This window comes from Triplophysa dalaica, chromosome 15, assembly GCF_015846415.1.
Source record: "Triplophysa dalaica isolate WHDGS20190420 chromosome 15, ASM1584641v1, whole genome shotgun sequence".
NCBI classification, from domain to species: domain Eukaryota; kingdom Metazoa; phylum Chordata; class Actinopteri; order Cypriniformes; family Nemacheilidae; genus Triplophysa; species Triplophysa dalaica.
The window spans coordinates 10,617,672-10,642,403 of NC_079556.1; the positions used below are offsets into that span (position 1 = coordinate 10,617,672).

The window sequence follows — 24,732 nt, forward strand, 5'->3', positions numbered from 1 at the left end:
TGTCACAAGAAGTACACCCAAGAACACACGTCGTATTTCTACTTGTTTTTTTCCTTTATTTTGATGGCTACAGCTGACAATGAGGATGGAAAATGGGTTAGACAGTTACAGTAAAAAATAAACTTGTGCATGCTTAGCTTTATTATTAAAACTACAGTCATTTGACTGTAACTGTTGGATCTCATTTCTCAAGCAAAGGTTATGATAAATGTAAATGTATAGTTTAACTATAATGCAAATGTGCATTACATTATGACCATCCGTTGAGCTAGACGATTCACAAAACAGATGTAATGTTAATCTGAGTATTAAAATTAAAACAGAGTGTCATGTCTGTGGCTACTGAGCAAGATCTTTAAAAAAATTGACTGTTTGTTACACAGACACATGCGTTTATCTTTTGAAAGGCTGACAGGCTCAAACTTTAAAATTTATAAAACATACTCCATAAGGTTTTAAAAACATAAGAGGATAAATATGATGTCCACCACAGGAGAGTGGCTGCAGTACCTCAATGTGCCACATGGGGGATGCAAAAGATTACAAAATACATGATAAATGATGGTTAACGTGCCGTTTCTATAACACAGATGTGACAGAATTTAATTCTTGTAAAATCTACGCGTTCCCACTTTTAAAACTTCTACCAAAATGATAAAAACACTTTTAGAGTGTTAGAAATGAACAAACCCTAAGCTTACTGGACAAAACTGTTCATGACCAATGTTCCTTCATGTGCTTTGGCATCATATCAAACCTTGTCAAATGGAGAACATTCTTCAGTTTGTTTTTTCAATAACTAAAGAAATAGTTTTCCATCCCAAGATATCTCTTTCATAGCCTAGAAAGCTTGCGAGACAGTCAACAGACAGAAATTGGTGACCTGAGATAACAATTAAAGGCAAATAAAATCGAGACCTCCTTCCTCCCCGCAACACCACTGTAGTATATCGCCCGCTTTAATTTTCACAAGCCACTTGATCCCATAAAGAGACAGTTCTGATGTCGTCACTTGACACAGTGTGACAGTAGCTGCTTTACACCACACGCCACTGCATGATGCTCATGTCCTTCCCTCCTGTGGACACTACATGACTGTCATCAAACAGGAAGTTAACGTTGGTAACGTGGCTACTGTGTCCACCATAGACATGACTGGGAGCCTACAGAGATATGAGAGAGAATATATAAGAATATATCACCATTACACTGTGCCAAACTTTGAGCGATGACAAATCTGTTTCTTACTCTGGATTGAGAGCATGGAAATGAGAAAAGGTGAACTTTTCCGAAGTCGTCTCCTGTTATGAGCAGTCTCTTCTCATTAGAACTGCACACAGCGTTTATGTCAGTTCCATCTGAGCCATCTGGCCACAGACCTGAAGAGTTATACAAACACACCACACAGCTAAATTTTCCACATGGACTCTTGATATAAACACCGTTCGAGCAGGACAAACAGGAAACAACATCGCTATATTGTTTTACTTAGGAATATTTACTGTTAGATGGTATTTGTGTTACAAAATCTATCTTTAGACAAGATATAGAGTATATATATCAAATGAATGCTGGTTGGTCGATAGCTGTGGTTTATTCTGTATGGTTTCCCAGCAAAGTTCTATAATATTTCCAAGTCAGAGACTGTGTCTACTGTATTTGTAAATAATAGTACTTAAAAAATAACCTTTTAAAAACATATACGTCCTCAATATATTTATTATGAGAAAATGCTTAGTAAAAGCGAAAAGTTGATGAAGTTGTGCTGTAATGTAAACACATTCAAGGCTGATAGAAATTAATAAAAATTATATTTACCAAAAACAAGGAATCCCAGAGTACAGGTGAAAGTGGCCCATTCTATGTCTCGTGTGGTCTCAACACTCACAACTTGCTTGCAAACAGAAGGGATCCCTAAAAAGTGTAAATGATCATATTTTAAAACACAAAATTATCATAAATAAACAGATTTCATACAAAAATGTCATGTCTGGTCTGTGATTCTATGCGAATACACATTAAGGATAATCTACAAACATTTATGCATTTTGAAGCCTAAATACAAACTTTATTAATAATATTTTCTCTGATAACTACTCTGTGAATAAATCGTCCAGGTTTTCTGAGATTGTTGCACATTTGTGCATGACTCATACAATCTTACAAATAATGTCCCCGACAAGGTTTGTAGTTGCATTTAGCAACTTATTTTAACACATGGTAAAGCTTTTTTAAAAATCCCGAGGAGGATAAATGTGAGAATATTAAGTGCTTTTGTTAACCCATAGACCTTTAATACTTACAGTAAAGGATCTCATAATCTCCTGAGTTTGATACCAAGTACTGAGAATTCACAGACCAGTCCAGATGAGTAATGAAGCTAGAGTGACCCTGTGAGCAACAGTAACACACAGTGGGTACAAGAATTAAAAACAGAATTCATTTGAAGAGTCAGTAGAAAGATGTCTGTTAGGTTTGTGTGTCTCCAAGTGAGCAGGAAAAATATCTAAATGATCACCATGTGGTACAGGCAGATGGTCTATGACAGCTGAATAGCGAAGTTATCTTATTAACTTATTAACTTCACAGAATTTGCATATTGTTCATAAATACACATGCTTACTGAGCATTTTCCAACTCTGCTGTATTTCTTGCCGTTTTCCCCCACGGCATAAATGTAGATGTAGTTGTCATGTGACCCGATTGCCAGGAAATTGCCATCTGGAAGTAGCAACAGAGAATTTAATAAACTGCAGAGACTTTAATCTGTGCTAGTATTATATCATATAATATAATAACGGCCTAATAATTTCCCAAAAGCACTCGAACCTGGAGAAAACCGCATAACCGACAGCTGTTCGTTTCCATCTGTGTGCACGGTCACTAGATCCTTCGTTTCGGTATCGAGTACGAGCCACCTGTGCAGATTCATAAAAAAGAAAAGTGCATTATTATCCATATTGTTCCAAAACACCTGAAACTAAATGAAAGACTGTTAGATGAGGTTTTCATGAGGTGCCTTTATCAAGATTTGTTGAGAAAACAACCTGAACGTTGCTGCTGGGATACAACTGTGTTACCGTGTGGCGTTTGTGTTAATAATAAGTGTTTGGGGCTTCCGTGCGACACTCTATTAGACCGTTCCAGGATTTAAATGATGTGTCCTGTTTGATGAAAAGAAATGGCTTCTCTTACCTGCCCGTCAGCGTTCCTATGGCAACCGTCGCCCCAGTAGGGTGGAATCCGGCCGATTGGGCGGCATCCTGTCCATAAGGAAAATACACACGTGCCCAATCAGACATCCTGTCAACAAATCTCAACCCCGCTAGGTTATCATTATAGACACAGTAGCGAAATGTTTCCAAAAACAGGAAACGAACGCATGAGTTGTAACACCCACGAAGAAGCAAAAGTGCTGTAATGCAGGTTCACCTCCATTGTTTTGGTCCATATGGGCTGATGGGAGTCCGAGTCCCACAGGCACACATGTTTGTCATGACCACAGGTGAGGAACTGGTGCTTTTGTGGATGTACAGTCAGACCCCATAATTCATCGATGTGGCCCTGAGAATCAAACCGGCTTGAGTCACTTTGGAAAGCGTAAAAAGTGTAAAACCATTTGTGAACAGAAGCATAAAAGCAGTTTTTGTACCTGTGTAATGGGTATAAATTCCCCATCCAGACTGCCTTGCAGGACAAAGTTTTTAGTAGTACCAATAATAATCATCTCTCCCTTTCCTTCAGCAATGGTTCGAATAGGACCATATATTTCTGGCACCTGAGAGTAAAAATAAAACGAATTGAGGTCAAATGTAGGCAACTCAAAAAATGCCAGCAGCTTTAGATGAAATCAAAACTATATTTACTTCAGCAGATAACGTACCTCTACCGTTTGAATCTTTTGGTGATTTTCATCCCAGGAGATGAGTTTACGGTCCTTTCCTCCTGAGACCAGCGTCCCATTTCTCAACATGCAAAGTGCAAAGACGCTTGACTCATGTGCACCCTGAATGGCCAAGCTTATACGATTAGAGCCTGTGAACCATGAGATAGAACCGGCATTATAAAAATAAGAAGATGTTTTGAAGTATGTTGATAACAGAAAACAGTTGGTCATCATTGAGTTCAATTGTAAAGACACAAATCCAATGCACGTCAGTAAGGACCAACGGCTTTTGGTTACAAGCATTCTTAAAAAAATATTTTTTGTGTTTTGCAGAAGAAAGAAAGTCATAAATACTTACAAAGACAAGAGTGTGAGTGAATTATGAGTGAACATTTTTTTTAGGGGTGAACTATCACTTTAAACAAATGACTCAAAAATGTATTATTCTACCTTTTCCCCATACTAGTATATTTCCACTTGAATCTCCTGTGATGGCATCGCCATTTTCTGAAAAAGTCACACACAATACAAACTTGGGCTTCTCTTGTTTCTGCAAGAAACATAAAGATGGCTTTATTTTTAAGGCAGAAATGCAGCATACTTGGCACACAACAGATACTACATGCATTTCAAAGCAAAATGGCAAAACTATGTAAAACAACGCACCAAAAGCAAAAGTGTTACAATATAATTTCTACCATATAATATAAACTGGACACTGTAATCCTGCCATACAGTGGGTTCCACAAATCTATTAGACTACCTTAAAATAGGGATTTGTGAAATTGATCATTATAAAGGGATAGTGTAAAATGGTACCCTCTGACTTTTGTCTAAAGCAAGTGATTTTTTGTTAAACTATCCCTTTAACTCTTTTGATAGATTTTCTAGTTTCTCTTGAAGCACAAAAATACTCCACAATTCAAATTATGCATATTTGCAACTAAGCCTGGGTGCCATTACGGCAAAATAAAGACAAATGCAGAAATTGAAAATGAAAATAATACAATTTGTAATCCAGCTATTCACATTCATTTCTCAAAACGGAAAATTGAAGTATTTTTGCTGCGGGTCTCAGATGTTGGGACACCATCGACACAAATCACCCGTATGTAAACCATTCACTCATAAACAAAAATACAAACCTCAAATAGACCCTGTTTCTTCACAAGAGACCCTTTCTCTAATGACCAGAAGCAAAGGTGCGACTTCCCACAGGTGACTACTATATTAGCATCTGTCGGGTGGAAATCGGCAGCAAACACAGACTCATTGGAGCACTGCAGGAACATCAGAAGAACAGCCATGAACATGTGGCTTCAAGAACAATTAAAAAAAATTCTTATCTGTATTCTCTTACCTTTACTTCAGCAGTTCTTTCCTGTCTCTGCCAGTCCCATACGGAGAGGATGTGATCGTTGGAATCATCCACGACACACAACCAGTTCCCACCGTTCTAAAGAAGAAGCATGTCACTTTTGTTTTTCATTGTGAAACTCATTTGTTTTATATTACTCTTTAATATATTATCCAGTGTCTCTTATTTTCCATGACGGCAGTCATTCTCCTACAGTAGGTCTTGACTCAATTGCACATGTCAAGTCTATTTAAATTACTCGCAAAGATGAGCTTCATTTTACACTCCAAGTACAACTTGATAATTTGCATACAAAATCTTTTAATATATGTGACCCTGGATCACAAAACCAGTCTTAAGTAGCATGGGACATATTTTTGTAAAAGACAAAAATACATTGTACGAGTCAAAATTATCGATTTTTCTTTTAAAACAAAAATCACTAGGATATTCAGTAAATTTCATGTTCCATGAAGATATTTGTAAATCTCCCATCTTAAATATATAAAAACTTTATTTCTGTCAGTGAATGGCCTGCCACATTGCCCCTGATTAATAACTTCAAAGGCAATTTTCTCAATATTTAGATTTTTTGCACTCTCATTTACAGAGATTTAAACGGTTGTATCTCAGCCAGATATTGTCCTATTCTAACAACTCATACATCAATATAAAGCTTATTTATTCAGTTTTCAGATTATGTTAACATCTCAATTTGATCCATAAAACCCATTGTCCAGGTTCACATATTTCAAACATGTGTAAACTTACGTGAAACACAAAAGGAAAAATGGCGACTAAGGCTGCTTTCACTTTAGTGTTATAGAAAGAAAGGGGCACAGATTTGGAACAACATGAAGATGATGTAATTTACAGAATTTACTGTTTTATTTTGCAGAATTCACATATTTTAAATTACGGTAAAAATTAAATTAGAGTAATAGACTTCAAACTGAAACGTTGAGTGTAAAATACCCTTAAAAACATGTAGGCCTAATTATTTTACATTTTTCCTTGACACCTGACAGAATATTACAGTTGAAAATAAGGGTGTATTTGTTAACACTAGCAAATGATTTAAAATTAATTATGTCCAATATAGTTTTTCAGCATTTAACATATTAGTTAATGTCAACACAATTATTCATGTTAGTTCATTGTGCATTAACTATTGTTAACAATGACTATGTTTGATTTTAATAATGCATTAGTAAATGCTGAAATTGACATGAACTGAGATTATTAGTTATAGTGTTGTTCATTGTTAGTTGTTAGGTAGTGCATTAACCAATTGTTAACAAATACAACTGTATTGTAAAGTGTTACCTTGTTTTTACAGCGTTTTATTTCTTTGTTTAGACACATGAGAACTTTAGCTTGCTAACATAACGTCTAGTGATCAGCACTTACCGACTTTGAAAAAGAGAGGCACACTAGAGCTCGATCAAAGAAACCGGTTCCAAGAATGTGCAACGTGTTCAAACTCACAGAGTCCCACACTCGCACATGAGGGGCCAGCTGCTGCCAAAAACACACAATATTACAATTGCCATCAGTGACCTAAAAGACCAAACTTCTGTTTAAATCAAATACATTCGAGATTTCGATCATTCATATTTGTTATGACTGGCATTTTGGCAGGTATAATGGCGATGAGTTTTGGAATAAGTGCAGATGACTGATAGCAGTTTAAAATATATATCCTGAATATCAGCATCTTACTTTTCCATCAGAGGACGTGCCAGCCACTTGTCCTGTTGCTATGGTGATTTTATCAGGATGGACAGCTAGGCTTTTAGGGGAAGAGAAAACACAAGTGACAGAAGCGGACAGCTGTGACCGCTGACGCAGCGATAACACAACAGTGAGACTACATCACACATTTATGTCTCATCGAGTCAAAATTCGAGTCTCATGCACTACAGACAACCAATATACTTGTATAAATATTCGTGTAGTTTATTGTAATATTACAACCTGCAACATTTCTTTAATATTGTAGATTATCTTTACACGCACAATATTATGATTCTTACCACTTGATATCATCAGTGTGTCCAGTGTAGTGTCTTTGAAGTTGCTCATCCACATTAAACAGCACAACCACAGAGGCGATAAAGTAAACCGTTTCCCCCGTTGGGAGCAAGTAGAGGTTTGATCGACAGTCACGCCCACGATAACCATAACTTGGGCACAGTCAAGAGAAATTATTACTCTCTTTAATTGCAGAAAACATCAGTTTTCTTTGGTCTACTGGATAAACTCTCTTTATCTCTTGAAAATGCCAGTAGCAGATAACCACTTCCATGTATACTAAAGATATATGATTTAGGTCGACAAATATTTCAGTTGTCAGTAACACAGCTTTGTTTCGAGGATGTGCCAAGTGCATTATAGGTAAAGGATGCAAAAAAAATCCTCCGACTGCTCAAATAACTCCTATTTTTTAAGTTTCTACATGCATCAGAGCCTGATATTTCAATACAGAATGGGTGAACAGCCTCTAGAATGACACAATACATTTTGCCCCGTCTTGTGGTCACAGTGAGGTCACAAAAATGTTCACAATTAACAACAACCATTACTCAGTCAAAACCACATTTTGGACCTACTGTGGAATCCAATACTAGCTAGAAATCCTTTTCTGATTGACATCATTTGATCATTTTCGATGCAAAAATAACTCAATGTCTCAGTCTATCTTTAAAGCAATGACATTCAATACAAGGATCAATCAAAATACTATTCCATTTCCATTATGCAGGCACCAGCAAAAGGATACACCCAGTCTAGCTTCAGTTTCTTAGGAGACAAATCGGTCTTTGCTTCTAGGGAGTAGGTGTCCACCAGGTCTTTAGGCATGTACATGGTGATGGGTCGTCCCTTTAAATACATTTTGACATACCCTTCATCTAGAAAAAGCAACAGCGTTTTTTAGAATAGGAACATTCATTGGTCAGGACAGCCATCATTAGAGTGGTAAATGTCACAAGATTATAATCTTGAATGTTGCAGATATAAAAAAAATACTTGGGATTAAAACAAAAATAAGAATTAATTGGATTATAATGATTGAAAAACAATATATTCCATGTGTAAACAATGATCAAATAAAAAAGCTTAGTGAGTAAAAGGAAAAGCTTTAGGCCTTTTAATGTACTTTATTATGTGTTTAAATACAGTACATTTAATTCAAATGTAGGGATAGACAACAATGAAATGCACAAGCATGCAAATGTTTTTGTTTGATCAATTAATAATACAAAAAAACTGCAGAACCATGCAATGACGATGGAAAAGAAAAGAGATAAAATGCAAAAAAAATCGAATTAAATGCTTAAAGACAAGTCAAAAGTGTAAACATGCAGTCTAATATAAAACCAACATCAAACTAACACAAATGTCAATATATGAGAAACACAATTAAAACGAAGACAACAAAAACTGAACAAAAGACACGGATTTACAGATTCTTTTAAACACCTTGTAGATCTATATCAGTAACAGATTTGAAAGTAATGGCTGGGGGACTTGACTGGACTCCTGTAACAGGGCGTGTCTAAGGGGGAGTAGCTTGACTGAGCGTTACACTTCCTCAGAGGAAGAGTAAACAGTGGCATCTTTCTGGCTCCGGGGCGAGTCGCTCTGTCAGACAGAGTCTTGGGCTCTGATGGGCTGTTGGGGGGCTGCGAGGGCACAGCTGATGCGGATTTTGGGGGTTCTGTGGATCCAGCCCGTTTTGACGGTTGGTGCAGGTAGATCTGCACAGTTACTGGTTAAAGTTGTAAAACAGGACAGGGCCAGTGCGGGAGAAAATGGAGAGGTGGGGGTAAAGTATAATAAAATCATGGTCAGACATGGTTCAACAGTTTTAGATACTCTCACTTAACACAGGACAGGGTTTTGCCACAAGACCAAGCTACCACACTGCAAAAAAACGAATGTAATATAAGTTATGTTGTATGTATGCATTTATACTATATGTATATATATTTATAGTATATATAGTCTTGCTTTTCAGTAAAATATTTAGTTATTTGCAAGCGACTGTATGTCAGATTATATTTGTATTCCTCAGTTTATTCATCTTGCTTTACTGTAAAGGGATAGTTCACCCCAAAATTGAATATTGTCTCACCCTCATGTCATTTCAAACCTGTATGACTTTCTTTTTTTTAAGTCCACAAATGAAGATATTTTGAAGAATGTTGGTAACTAGACAACATTGGCCCCATTAACTTCCACAGACAATACATTTCTCAAAATACCTTCTTTTGTGTTTCACAGAAGAAAGAGTCATACACAGGTTTTGAACGGCATGGGGGTGAATAAATGATGACAGAATTTTTATTAGTAATTGTCTTTAATCATTAGTCTAATACAATTTTGTCAACGGATTTGAAAAAGAAACTTCCAAGATTTCTATTAAAAATAGTAATACATATTAAATATTAATACATATTATCCCACTTTTACTTCTCAAATAAATAAAATAATTTGTTTTAAGGATATTTAAAGATGTATAGTACATTATATAAAATACAGTACACAAAAATATTAAAATACTGATTACATTTTTTTTTTGCAGTGCAGAACATAGACCAATAGGTAAGGAATATGATTGGAAATCTAACTGTTATCCTCTAGGAAAAACAAGAAATACTGAGAACAAACTGATCCATTCTGGATTTTTTGCATTCTATGTGCAGGCCTTCTGTCTTCTGGATGTTTTTTATGTATTTTGAGTTTTGTGCCTAAACAATGCAGTGGGCGTTGTAAGTGATTCAGCTTGTTGTGTCAACATGGAGGAGAGAAAATAGTCTCATTTGGGGAAAATAAATTCCAAACACTGTGACACAGAACACACAGAACAATGTGACATTTAATGCTAGATTTATAATGAACACTAAACTATAGTTTCACAGAAAAGGTAGAAGAGCCGGTTGAGATAAAAGGCAGGATGATAAATGTCCTTTAAGTGCTGAAAGAACAAACATGTTTTGCAAAAAGCAGCACTATACTAATGTTATAAAAGCTTTTCAATGCACTGCTGTGTGACTGTGGGAGAACGTCGGTTTCCCAGGGTGCATGTGAACGAAATGTCATGAGCAGTGAGCAAAACATCCAGGAGTTGTCAGCGCAGTGTCACTTAGCTTGTGTTTTAGCACCACTGCAAATCAACACAATCAACCGTAGGTTGGCATTGCTCAAAAGGGTGTTAAAGACAGTGAGCATTAGTTCACTGGAAAGGGGGACATTTCTGGAGGAAGTGGGGAGGTTCTATCAAACACGCACGTGACAAGTCAAACCAGACCTTGTGAAGGATGGTTCTGTGGAAGTCGATTCTGTCATATAGCCTAATAAAGTTGGAGCTCTCAACCTGTCAGCTAGACCCCAAGAAATCAAAAGTGCAGTTTTGTGGCTAATTTGTCGTTTTGCTTTGTGCCCTTATTCCATCGGTATGCTAGCATACTATTAAATTTGACATTGAATTTGATTTGAAAATTCAAGAAAATTTGAGATTGAAAAATAATTTCAGTCTTTGTCACATTTTACTTTTTGTACCATTTACTTCTATTCATACGCATGCAAATGAGGCAGACTAGAAATGCAAGCTTATCCAAAATAAAAAAGATAATTTGTATCACGTAACAAGGGTGTCCAAAAGAAGATTGACACATCACAGTGACATTTTCAGTTGGAGGGATTACACAATCACATTTTTTAACAATGCTTTAAAATAACAAAAACAAGAGTAATAGCATAGCTTCATCCGAGATCTAAGTAGGTATTACATTTAAATGTAACCGTACTTCCTGTACTGTTCTACGTTTTTTGACTATAAAGCACGGGTATGGGTACTATCCATGTCCACACATCACATGTGGCTGGTGTTCGCCATTTTCGAATATGACGACTCCTCTCCTGCAGGATCATAGGATAGTAGTGTCCATCGAATGTACAAATCTAGCCGGAAGTAATAGATTATATTGCAGCTTTTCGCCTATTGTTGTTCAAAAACTATGAATTAAGACATACTACTCGCCTCTCTTATGCGATTTCGGACGTAGAATGCATGGATTAAAAACCCTTGGCATGTAATGATATCTGGTCCATATACGCAATTTAAAAATGTGCATTTTAAAAGTCTAGTGTAACCGCGGAACCTAAACAGAGAAACAACAGATGTGCGTTCAGGGACACATTCGAAGCGTTTTCCAATACTGTGGTAGTAAATCGAGTGCTGTGATATAACCTACAGGCTATTGGCCCCATTACAACTTCCTGTTTATATAGCAAGGAAAACTACACTTGAGCCATTTCATGAGGTCTTATAAAGAGAAAAAGTATAGGAGATAAAGCTCATACTGGAAGATAATAAATACCATTTAAAACCATTGCATTTGTAAGCAGGTCACAAAAATCTCTTTAAATTGTTTACAATCTCTCTTTTTTTAAAGGGATTAAAGGGATTAAAACGACTTTGCTCTGGTTTAAGAATCAAGTGACATCCACAGAGCCACCCACAAAAGGAACTGTTGATACCAGTGCCTACCTTTGCAGTGCGTCACACGTCGCATCCCTTTATACATGTATAGAGACAGAGACAGTCATGTAAGATTGCAGAGAGACCTCATGAGTTCCTTCATAATCAGACCCTAGATCTCCAAGTCTAGATAGTTACTTTACAAGCCCCAGCAGGAGACTCATTTCTTTAGCTTAGAGTTCTTTTTAACTAATCTCAACTGGTATAGGGTTTATTTGGCGTTTGGTATATTTAACATGTAGACTAGCTGCCTTTATGACTTCAATTAGTTTTCAGGATTGGTAATTACTGCAACTGGGTCATATTTAAGGAATGTTTAATAGTGTCCTAAGGCACAGCAGCTTGTTTTATTCTGCCTTATACTGTATGGCTATAAATTCGATACGCTTAGTTTTTTACACAGACGGCAAATTCAATTCGCTTTGACATTCAATGAAACACAGCAGAGTTGTGGATTGCTTCAAAAAAGAAGCCTGCAGTGCTTTTGCCCAGCACTGATGTATAATAGATAAATTAGGACTATAAAGGCCTGTTGAACCCTCATGTGAATTTCATTTTTGTACCTAAGACTTTTTGCTGTCTGTGCAGAATCATTAACGCTTATAGTGCGGATCAGGCTAATTATACTTTCATTATTTTCTCATTAAAGTCTTTTTACTCGTACTGCATCCAAATAATGAGTTAATTCCTGATTCTTATAAATCTGAATTAGAAGAATGTCATCTCAGGTCATCAATCATAAGTGAAGGACACAGGAACTGTTCAGTCATGATTGAAATAATACAGCCTCACCTTCTAACTACACTTCAGTATATACTCTATATTTCAATATTAACTCCAGGTTTGTACTTGATATGTCTTTGTAGCCCTTTTAGTACAAACATTTATAATAAAACAAGGAAAATGGAACAAGAAAAAATGAAAACCATGAAATGTTGTTGGATGGATGATGTGTCACTGGTAATGAATAAACGTGTTATTGGATGTTGGGATGAACTGATGAACTGTACAGCAATGCAATTGAAATTGATCCTCTATGAGCCATGACTGGAGAGCACACATTCAGCAAGATCTGGATTTATTTCTCTTGATTAAAGAAGTAATCTGATTTACTGGTAACATCTGTACTCTGTCTAAGCAAACTGCATTATAGCAAAACAAAAGGAATGCTGGGTAGTCGGCCATTTATTTTGGGGGCATGTACTTGGCAAGAGTGGTTAGTTCTACCTTGTTTTACCTTCTCGATTAGGTGCAGTCAAAAAGAGAAACGAGAAAACAAATTTCCAATGTTGTTTGTGACATTATGTTGTTTGTGACTTGTTTGGGATCCAGTCTTGGCTCAGAGGGACATTTTAAATCACATGGGAATGGGTCACATGACTCTTACCTGCACTGAACACAGGCTCTCTCTGTTTGCTGCAAGGGGTAAGAGAGGAAACAAGTCATCCAAATGTGCTTCTGTGTGTCCGTGTAAATATGTGTGCATGAATGCATGCATGTCTCTGATACTTGCACAAAGGTTTGAAAAATAACAATCGGCAAGTGTGCAAAATTTAAGTAAAATTTGACTTATTGCAAGAATTGCAACAAAATGCATGGATTTCAAATAAAGAAATGTTGGCTAAGTTTTTTCCGGATTTAATCAGCGACATAAGCAATTAAAAAAAAAGATAAAGGCCCACAAATATATTTTCGATATTATACTAAAATAGATCATTTTGATACTCCCAATGATAAAACTCTTTTTTGTTTAAAATAATTAATCATGGCAAATAATCCCAAAACACCAAGGTTATTACAGTTTACTAAAATTCACACTTTGAAAACGTTTGTTTATTAAAATCTAATACAATTTTGGGCCAAAAATGTGGACGAAAAATTGAAATGTGGCAGAATAAACTAAAATAAGTTTAAGGCACTAAAATGATAATAACACAGTAAACAAAAACTAAAAAAAAAAACGAAATTAATCTTATATAGCAACATAAAAATAAAGCAACAAATAATAAAATGACAAAATAGTCTCTGACAAAATGACAAATTTGAACAAAAATAAAAGCTGATTTTACATTTTAATAAAGGTACAATAACTCTAAACACAAAACTATTATAAAGCTGATACAGCGTAATGTCAAAAATGTTCGCGATTTACTGGCAATTGGCTTTTATTTTGAACCCTGTATGCATGTATTAATATTTTCACAAATGTATTGCTAATGAGAGTCTCTAATTTTCTGGTCCATTTCTATTCTAAAAAGATATTTTTTTTGTGATTCATCATGTTTTTTATCATAAATGTGTAAAGACTAAATATATATTCTTTACATACTTTTCTATGGCTTTCTTGCCACTGGAGTTGCTCCCTGTGGAACCAGCATGGGTTCGATTGGTTTTGGAGTCAAAACTGTCTTTCCTGCTGTTATGACCCACATGCTCTGATGAACTTGTTCTCTTCACAGTGCTGTGAGTGCAGAGGACAGAAAGCAATATTTACATCAGCTAAGAAAACACATAAAACTAGTGCTATTATTTTTTGCATTCTTTATCTTTTATAGTTTCTATACGTGTTACAAAACACAAAACAGTTGCTTTTGTATACAACAAAGAAGTCTTTGAATACATCTGATGTATTCGTAAAAACAAAAGATCTTCCCTGAAACCTATTTTCCTACAACAGCCTGTACCTCAAACAGGAACCAAATCACATAAATGTTAACAGTAACAGTGAGCAGGAAATGGCATTGTAGAGATAATATCAGTAACATTCCTTATGACCAACCAATTATAACAGACACCTAGCACCAGTCTTCCCCAACAGACACAGCAAGCACATACAAGACAAAAAGCCATTATATCTGCCAGAGAAATGTGTTTTTATTTCTTAACTTGTTTATGGGCTGTGGCTTGTCAGTCAGAATGGGGTTGAATTCAGAGTGGGAACCCTTTAAAACTTCACAACAAAAGAAAATGTCCCATCAGCAATCCAGTCTTATCCAGATTGCAGGCCTAAAGTTCATCTGGTCTGGCCATTGGTGGAGGATGTTATCCAGTCTACATAAGGCAGCGGGATTTTTGTGCTTTGTTAGGCTCTTTGTCAATAACAGCACTTTATAGCGTAGAAGCAACAAGCAGGTAGCAAGAGTTTGTTTATAGACTGCACAAATCTCAAGGCATTATAAAGAAGCTGTTAATTAAAAACATCGAAGGCAAATAATGACAAGTTTCAAAGAAAACGGCAAACAGTTTGCCAAGGGTTTAAGCTGCTGTTGAATGGTTTGAGAATCTCAAATGGCCAGTACACCAAAAAACAAGTTCTGTCATCATTTAATCGCTTGCATGTCTTTGCAAACCGTGACTTATTTCTGGAAGACAATAAAGAATAGCAATAACACAATTAAACAACTGATCCATAAAGGAAGTGAGGAAATGCTGACAGAACTCATAGTGTACAAACATAATAAAAACGGTCGCTTTGACTCTTCAGAGATAACAGAGCCTCACCTGTGTGGCATCCTTAGAAGAAACCTTGGCAGATTGGACATACTGGAACATGTACGGACAGGAGGAAGGGGAGGGACGACAAAGGATGACCAACACATATGACAGACTGATGACACTCACAAACAAACACTTTTGGGGAGGAAGGCTTGAATGGCTGGGTTTTTGTCTTATTATTCTGTTTATTTATTAATCCACATTTCAGGAGCGGGCTTTTATAAACCAAAAACACAAGATAAGCAAAGAGATTTGAAAGATTAGCTGAAAGGTGATTGTGTTTAATAGAATTCTATGTTCTACATGAATGTAATGTAAATGACATTCAAGGTCTATTGAACTGTAGTAAATCAATTACATTTAAACCCAGAAACTTATACCATTAAACCTGGTATTCACAAATATAAATGTAAAAAAGCATACTAGTATTTTATTAAGGCTTTTTAAGACAGTTTAACACTATTCATGTGGCATATATGCTTTGATATGTAAAACCCAGCAACACCGTATTGCTTTCTATATCACAACCTGAGTAAAACTCGTTCAGTATCAGCGTTGCTTATCGTGGACTGATAATGATGTCAGTCGACCTTTGCAAGACAAAACACTGCAGTTATCGCACAGGTATTTGCATGCACTGGATGAATATCTTTTGTCCTGACACAAGAAAATAAAAGAGACAACTTCCTCTACACATACAGAGAATGCGTTCATGTGTTTGATGCTGTTTTTCTACTTTGAAGTCTTTCTGAATTATTCTTTTGAAAATAGAGAGAAAGTTTTAAGTCCTACCTTTTGGTCGCTGGTGAGCTGTTGCCCTTTTTGGAGCTGGAGGGGGATGGCAGTATGCCACCTTTTCTAGGCAGAACGGTGCCATTATTGACTGTGGGTCTGAGGGGCAGAGCTGCGATCATGGGTCTGGCTAGAAAATATACACATGGACAAAATTACAAAGAGCAAAGTTTATAGTCCAATGTTTCCATTATTTTTGGTTGACTAGACCCCTAGTTTGATAAAATGTTTCAAATGAATGGAAATCTTGAGGAGTTGTGTGGCCAATAATACATTTTCATTAAAGCCAGGTATACGCTTCTTCGAAATCTTGGAAAAATCCACGTCTAGTAGATCCTCAAATTTTACAATATTCTCTTCGAAAAGGAGGTTCACAATATTGATGACTCATCTTGCACTAATTCGATTTTCATTCAATCAAATGCTCTCTTAAAATTAAAATGTCTAACCAAAACTAATGGTTCTAATAGGAAATACATCATCATCACTGGGTTTCATTCACAAGAAGTCTTCCAGTTTCCTTTATATTACTTCTTAATTTCTTGAAAAACTTGAATTCATCAAACTTCCAAAGTTAGAGTGTCTTAATATGCACTTGTGGTTCAAACATGCCTGAGATAGAGATGAACCTTTTGTGTCATTGAAGTATTATTTAAGTGCATCACCACCGGCAGTGTAACTGCAGTGCCTTTGTTAAACCTGTGAGTACTATTGCATATGTATCACTCGGAGTTGCTTGGGCTTTTTTAGGTTCCACAGATGGATGTGTAGGCAGCGACAAAGCAGAAAAAGAATAAAGAAAACAATGAGGACGAGAGAAACAAAAGTTATTCTCAGCCAGATCAGCTCGCATGGAGCATCGCACATTTTGGAGAAGCAAAGAATGAGTCATCTCACACTCACAAGAACAGATGAGGTGCTGTCCAAGTCAAACTAACTCTTTAAGTGTTTAAAAGGAAAGTTTGGACCCCAGCTTGATATTTAGTAGCTTAAATCCATGCAGTCACGCAAATTAGTGTCTGGCATCATAAAACGAAAGTGTGCAGACGCTAAGGAAATGTGACTGTAATTATGTATCTTACAGGACTATGAAGTATGAGCAAAGCTTTGTTAATTACAGAAAGCAAAGATGGTAAACCACTTTCCATGCATGTTAGGCCAAACTATGTCAGGGATTGAAAGATTATCTTTAAACTGAAATATGAAATTAAATGTAGTCAAGGATCTAACTTGAATTGAAGTAGGCCTATTAATGTAGCTCAACCAAAAATGAACATTCATTTTTTATTAAGCCTCATGTAGTTGCAAAAGTGTAATTCTCACTTGACTACGGAAAACAAAAGGGTAAGGCTAACAAAATATTGACAAATTTACTGTGCATTTTACTGTAAAATGTTACATTTTACTGTACTGTACTGAGTTACAAAAATAGAGATGCTCTATATATTTATACTATTACATCTGTCTGTATTGGGTGTGAAAAAAAATAAACTTCACAGGATTGAGCTGACAAAACGAATAAAGTTAATCAATTATTATCAAAATTGTTCAAAAGTGTTCACACGTTTTTGGTAGATTAGTGCACAGTTGTGGTTATGGCTTTATTCTGTTTATATTGATGGCTGTATTAGTTAATCATTCCAGGCAAGGGAGGCTAAAAGGCTCTCCTTAAAGCCTACCTGGCTGGCCAACACTGCTGTCAGAGGAGAGGGAGTCTCTCCTCACTGCTGGTTCTACACAGCTCACAGTATGAGGGGAAAAGAAGAGGGTAAAAGAGAGGTAAAAGTGGCCGAGAAAACCAAAGGAAACAAAAGGGATGATTAAGAGAAAGAGTAAAACGCAGCTGAAGCATAAAAAAGAGGGACAGTATGGATAAAAAGCAAAAGGAAACCTACACGGCTAAAAGTCATCATTTACCATACCCATGTTATTCCATACATTTAATAATTTCTTTCCTCTGTGGAACACAAAAGTCAGAATGTTGGAGACAGAGCTGGGTAGTAACGGATTACATGTAATATGGATTACCTAATCAGATACCAAAAATCAAGTAATTAAAGTAAACTACATTTTAAAATACTCGTAATAAAATTATAGTTATTTTTTTATGGATTACATATTATTACCAGAATGGCAGCAAGTTGTTTACCGCTCATTTTTATTTCTATTTTCTTTAAAAAATAATAATAATAAACATAACTACAATTTATATATGTTTGGGATTCATCAAGTTTTTTCCGGCAGAGAGGGGATGGGTTTGGAATCGTACAGAGATGCAAAATAGAGCGGTACTCAGCATTTGATGGCTGGATGTGTAGACGCTAGGGGTGTGACAAGACACTTATCCCATGAGATGAGACGAGACACAGGATTGGATTTTTACACTATTTTTAAGAATCCTCAATGATAAAATATACGAAAAAATTACATTTATTCAACTGAAAATCACAAAACGCTAAACAGATACATTTTGAAAATGTAATTTAACGCCTATTTTTATGAATTATAATATGATATAATTGTGGCAGGGTATCTTCAATACTAATTTCACCATCAAACTCCTTGACGTTGACAAGAAATCTTGTCACAATTTAATCTTGCGAGATCTTGTGGCACAAGATCTTGTCACACTTCTTATAGACACACATCCATTTTTTAGGAAATTCATGGGAAAACTATTACTATTATTAAACACTAACTACAAATTATATGAGTTTTAGTATTTTGTCAGTGCTGTACTTTAAAAATACGTTGAGGTTCTTGTTGGTGATGAAGAATGAGGTATATTTACTCGTTTTATCTGTTAAAATAGTACAAAATTATCCTGCTTCAATATATGTAACATCAAATAAGATTTAAATCAAAAGTAATCTAAATGTAATCCAAAAATAGTTTACGTAACCAAAAATAATGTAATCTATTTAGATTATATTACTAACTACAAATTTTGTCATGTAATCTGTAATCAATAACTGATTATAATCCATAAATTATCTGCCCAGCTCTGGTTGGAGAAAAAGAGCCTCAGTCACCATGGAAACATGCAATGAAAGTGAATTGTGACCGAGGCTATAAGCCTCTAAAGTTCTGCCATTTGAGGACGTTTGAAGTCACATAAGGATGACTAGGAGCTTTGTTTTTTAAATGAGGTCTCTGTATAATACTTGTACACTGTGTGTGTGGTACCTTTGGTTGGTCCTTTCCTGCTAAGCATGGCGTGCTGCTCCTCTGAGGTGTTCAGTCTCCTCACCACATCAGCCAGAGCTGACTTGAGCAACTGAATTTCATCCTCCTGCATCTGAACCCGCTGCTCCAAGGAGGCAAGCCGGTCCGACACCTCCATACTGCTTGATCCTGAGGCACTGTCATCTGTAACACAAATAAACAAATGTAAACAACAAGAAAAGCAAAGTATTATGATATAATGCTGACTTTGTTTTTGGTGGTCATCCGTGAATGCAAAAAATAAAACACAGTTTCAAAGAAGTACAGAATATATTGTCCGCCGAAGGCATTGGGCTAAAGATGTTTTGTCCTAACAGGAACCTTTATTTATAAGTCTGAAAGGCAAGGAGACTAAAAAAGAAACATCACACATCACACTTTGTTATAAATCCAGTTCATTCAAGTTGAAAGACACTCGAGGTGAGCAGCCTTTTAAGACAAACATCTCATCCAGCAGGGTGCTTTGAAAGAGTCAGTTAGGGACAACCTAACATGTCCCTCTTCATTACATATATCATGCTGATGGTTCGCTAAGGCCTTCCCTAACAGCTGCTGACCCACAGAAAAACACACGCACGCACGCACATACACACTGTAAAAAGTGTGCCAGTAAAGCCAGTTAACTGTCTGCCAGGTGATTCGGCGGTGTTGTAAAATCAGTGGTATTAAACATTAATGAAATCTATTCCTTTTAACCCATCCCCAAGAAACCAACAATAACGTCTTCATTAATTATAAAAACAAGACAGAAAGCAGTTTGTAATTAAAGCAATAAAAAACTGGTTCAGTGTTTTAGAGATTTATGAGGAGTAATGCAATTAGATGAGACAATAAAGAGCATTTTTAAAGTGCATCTGTTTGATCTCTTCATTGCACATTGTTGAACTTTATTTTAGTTCAGATGCGTGTTATAAAAATCTGTGAGTGGAAATCTCACAGGGAGAGAGACTGCATTCTCTTAAGGCTGGGAAATGGCAAAAGAGTTTGAAAGGCAACATTTTGGTATAAAACTACCTAATGCTATCAATAATAGGGTTTATTTAAGACTACATTCTTTCTTTATAATACAGATTGTAATTTCGATTGCTCAGTATTGCTGCAAATAGGACACGTATAGTGTTTATACTATATACAGTGCTACTATATTCAGGCATAAAAAGGTATTCAATTATTATAGCTTCTTATTGTCATAGCTATAAGACCTTACTGTATGGGTGGTTTCATGATAGACTAATTTATTCATTAAAATTGACCCTTCACAAAAGCCTGCCCCCCCTCATGACTGTTACTATATCCGACAAGCTTTCAGTATCAGCCATATTTTTATATGTTACAACTTGGTTATCGTTTATCGTTAAAGTGTGAATGTCAGAATTTAAGCTTGGTATATATATATCTGTTTACTATTACAATAATCAAAAAGCCATTTTTAGGCCAGCTTGTCGGGACTGGTTTGTTTGTCAGACAAAATGGCGGTCAGTCACGAGGGCCAATTGGTGTAATTGGCTAATAAAAAAAAAAATCTGTTTAATTTTCTGTCTATATAGTGCACTTGTATGTATCTAGTCCTCTCCACTTGAATGTAAAGTTAGCATTTGGCATAGAATAAAATTGTTGCCTTGGAATTATGAGGTTCTATCTGCATTCTGAGCAGTTCTGAGATACGCTTCACAGTTTTTGCATTAAATTTGACTTTGAATAAAAATGTACACAACGTAAAAAAATATCACATAATGTCAATAATTGTCATTGTTAGTTGTACGTGGTTAACGTAATGGCATGTGCGCGACCTTTTTCATGGTTACAAGTCATGTTTTAATGCTAAGCTAGATGCTATTGACTAGCTACGTAATACCCAATAGCTGTTAATTTAGTTCTACCAATTTTCTGCATTTCTCTTATTTAATGTAATTGCATTTGTGCTATTTCAGCCTCACTACCAAGCCACTGTGCTTTTTAAACATCAGTATCGGCCATTAAAAAAATATTGCCGACCACTACACTGGATGTTTATCGTATCTGTCTTTCTGAAACCAAATTCCAAATTCGCAGGTTTTTCAAGAAGTGGAAAAGAACACTGTAGGCCTGCTTTGTAATTGATTAAATACTATATTGTCAAAGTTGACAAGCAATTTTTAAAAATTTTATTGGTTAGATTTTTGCGTAAAAGGTGGCTAATAATAAGTATTTATGGCAAAATAAAAATCACAAAATATGGAGATTCACGGTTTAAAAAGGACAATAGCAATATGAGGTTTGCCAAAAGCATTTAATTAATAACAATTTACAAAATAACTCCATTACAAATTGACATTTAGAAATATGGCATTTAAAATATGAATTCCTTGCCTATGTGACCTGAATTACGAAAAATGCCTTTGAGTCACATCAGCTTGAATAACTGGCAGGTGGGAACCTTCAGGCAATATAATAAATGATGTTCTGAAAAAGAAATTTAGATAAGTACCTTCCATTGCAAACATTCATTCACCAAATGTTTCCATACCCCAGCTGAGCTGTATAATTACACACACCAGCTCAGCGCTTTTAATGGCCTCCAGCCATTCCACTTAAAATTCAGTTGCGACTGCTGCATAAACGATCATAGATATTAATGTTCTGTGGTGATTAATCGTCTCCTGAAGATAAGCCTCTTTATGCAGGACTGCTTCACCCTGTCAGGAGTGTCTGATAACTCTCAGATAAAGACATACCTGAACATACAGTACTGTCTCTCACTTTTCACCCGTGGAAAAAAATGTAGACTTCAAAAAGCCAAAATCACATTAAAATTACTTCCAACTCTGTCATTTTGAACAAAGGAAAACAAAAAAGCATGTTCTAACATGGGTGTAAAAATGACACACAAAGCAACTTCGATGCAAAACCGTCTTCCTTTTGAAAAATTGCTAATAATTACAATCACACTGTTTGCTAAGAAATTGCCTCTTTGATAGGTGAAATGAATCAATGATTGAAGGCTTCCCATGGCTACGGCTCAATTCCTCCTTTCAAAGGCTCCGCGGGGAGATTGTTCTTTCTTGTCTCCAAATGGGAAACCAGTTTTCAATCTTTCTGAAGCCGCTGGTGGCACAGCGCTAATAACCAGCACAATAAATGACAGTCACATCTGCTCAATAACTGCTTCCCATTTACAAGTTAATTGAAATGTGTAATTGTTTAAGTTAAAATAGTTCTTAATAAGCATAGATAACTACAGTATTAGTAAGCCATTTTTGGGCAGATTTGTAAACTTTTGAGACCACGCCTATAAAAGCCTGGCTTAAGGCTCGGAGTCTATTTGTGAGAAAATGAGAATCAAAGTTTGATTTCAAGTTTTAATTTCACTATGATTTCAATCTCAGACATAACTTTACTCAGTCAATTTCAAGGATTTTAAGATTAGATTTTCAATAACGTTCTTTACTTCATGTATGATGATTTTATGCAGAATACAATAAATAGCCCAAAAAAAAGACTTTTGCCTGACCAATGGCAAATGAGGTGGAAACCAGTTTGAAAACAAGAATTTTCCAGTTCTGTTTGTTGACGCTACTGGTGCAGAAATGACACCCTTCAATGTGAACCAAAATGTACCTTACTGTACAAAATAAAACACAAACACAGATTATGCAAACGAACAATTAAACACAAATTTAATGATATTACTAAAACGCTAATGTTCACTTTACCTCTCAGCTTCGCATGAGTGCAATGAGCTTTAGGGAGCGTGTCCCATGACCACATTAAAAAGCATTAGCAGGAACATATCAGTGCAGCATGAATGGACACAAATTGGAATTCTTGTTCTTGTTCATTCTCTAAAAAGAGCAGAACTGGTGGGCGTCCATATCTCGGATGTATTTCAGAAATATAATGAACTCCTCAGATTGAGGATTCACTTCCTGTTCATTTATTTCTTTATCAGTGTGTTTCTCACCCATCTTCCCTGAATTCAATCTCTTTCTATTTCACTTTAATTGTGTTGGACAACAGCCCATCTGTGGCTTCACGTTTCACTGAAAAGGACTTCGCTGGATAGGTGCCCCTCCGACTAAACATCTGTTTACTACACTGATCTATGGATACACAAGCATGAAAGAGAACAGTCTAAAAGAGTTTTAATCTTAAAACCAGGATAAGTTTAGATCAAGATGAATTTTCCTACGTTGCCCAAATAGGTAAAGACATGAGAACTGCAACCGAAGCTGAACATTGTGCACATTCTGCATTTGAATGAATACGTCTCTGCGGCAAACTGGCACTATATTTCTGTGCACTGACCACGATGCTGTCGGCGCCATCATATAGCACCAGTGCACTCGCGGCGACCTGAGTTTGATTCCTGTCTCGGAGGGTCCTATGCCTATCCCACTCCCCTATCTCTACCCAACGCTTTCCTGTCTGCTCTTACTGTCCTATGATAATAAAGCCATAAAAGGCATTACATACTATTAAAATAATTATCAATGAACTCTGTATGTGAATTGTTTAATGATGCGAGTAGATGAAGATAGAAACGCAGAGCAAAAAGTGATGGTGGATCAAAGCAAAATGAACTCGCTTTAATGTCTCAAAGCACTGAAGCCTTATTAATAATGCATATTTAGTCTTTGAAGCTACTAGCTGACTCACTCGAACACTGATATCTACAGAAATGAGTCTCAGGACCAGCAGGGTGCAAAGACACCAAATTCAAATGTCACCATGTTTCTGCACTCTTGAGGGGTTATATCCAAACAAGGGATAACGCTGACTATCCCAAATCTTGGTTAATTAAGGAACAGTTAAGTTTAGATAATACTAAGACTTTAAGAGAAAAGAAATAATAAAATGCATTACAATAATATTCAATACGTTAATATGTATCATTAGATGTAAGCATGTATAAGCATGCATTTGTGGTACTGTGAAAGAGTACATAACATGAGAACATGAAAATTGAATTTCATGCAGTGTGTAGTTATTGGCTTGAAAAAAAGAGAGTCGACTTTGAATGAGTCGTCCCTAGTCTAATTTGCGAACCGCCGCGGATTTACGTCACTGCATTTAGTCGCCGCCCACGTTTTGCTACTGCCCCCAAAAATGTCACTCTTCTCCCACAAACACTGTAGCTTGTGAACCTCATTCACGGTAGACCAATAACAGCAGACTAGACCATCTGAGTAATCACATTAGGAAAGGAGGGGATAAGACAGATAAATGGCGGAACAAATCATTTGAGAGTCAGTCAAGAGGTAAGGTACGAATAACTACCTTTTATTACAAAATAGTATATAATATATAATAATCTGTACATAAACTTGTTATTGGACACACCATAGACCAAAGTTAGACCTTAAAAATCCCTAGTTATGTTATGTTTAAGGAAACTGTTTACGCACAGATAAAAACTCTATCATTTCCTTACCTGTATGTGGTTTTAAACTA

At 36.0% G+C, this 24,732-nt stretch overlaps 1 protein-coding gene across 10 annotated transcripts in view; it reads right to left on the bottom strand.

Moving 5' to 3' along the window:
- Positions 1-39: 39 nt before the first annotated feature.
- eml1 (EMAP like 1) overlaps positions 40-24,732 on the bottom strand; it is a 41,958-nt gene continuing 17,265 nt past the window's right edge. For 2 of the 10 annotated variants that reach the window (XM_056767281.1, XM_056767277.1), the window contains exons 2-25: positions 19,264-19,446; positions 17,757-17,810; positions 16,078-16,207; positions 15,292-15,333; positions 14,120-14,251; positions 13,178-13,206; positions 11,800-11,826; positions 8,026-8,155; positions 7,280-7,429; positions 6,966-7,035; positions 6,654-6,764; positions 5,247-5,342; positions 5,032-5,166; positions 4,337-4,436; positions 3,884-4,035; positions 3,653-3,778; positions 3,433-3,564; positions 3,196-3,263; positions 2,830-2,918; positions 2,624-2,721; positions 2,304-2,391; positions 1,819-1,914; positions 1,249-1,379; positions 40-1,163 (exon numbers count right to left, since the gene is read on the bottom strand). In XM_056767281.1, the coding sequence (XP_056623259.1) occupies positions 1,038-1,163; positions 1,249-1,379; positions 1,819-1,914; positions 2,304-2,391; positions 2,624-2,721; positions 2,830-2,918; positions 3,196-3,263; positions 3,433-3,564; positions 3,653-3,778; positions 3,884-4,035; positions 4,337-4,436; positions 5,032-5,166; positions 5,247-5,342; positions 6,654-6,764; positions 6,966-7,035; positions 7,280-7,429; positions 8,026-8,155; positions 11,800-11,826; positions 13,178-13,206; positions 14,120-14,251; positions 15,292-15,333; positions 16,078-16,207; positions 17,757-17,810; positions 19,264-19,446 (2,495 nt within the window). In that variant the 3' untranslated portion in view covers positions 40-1,037. Of the gene's footprint in view, positions 1,164-1,248; positions 1,380-1,818; positions 1,915-2,303; positions 2,392-2,623; positions 2,722-2,829; positions 2,919-3,195; positions 3,264-3,432; positions 3,565-3,652; positions 3,779-3,883; positions 4,036-4,336; positions 4,437-5,031; positions 5,167-5,246; positions 5,343-6,653; positions 6,765-6,965; positions 7,036-7,279; positions 7,430-8,025; positions 8,156-11,799; positions 11,827-13,177; positions 13,207-14,119; positions 14,252-15,291; positions 15,334-16,077; positions 16,208-17,756; positions 17,811-19,263; positions 19,447-24,732 lie in introns of those variants that run through there. The other 8 variants (XM_056767278.1, XM_056767283.1, XM_056767282.1 and 5 more) reach the window with 8 other exon arrangements.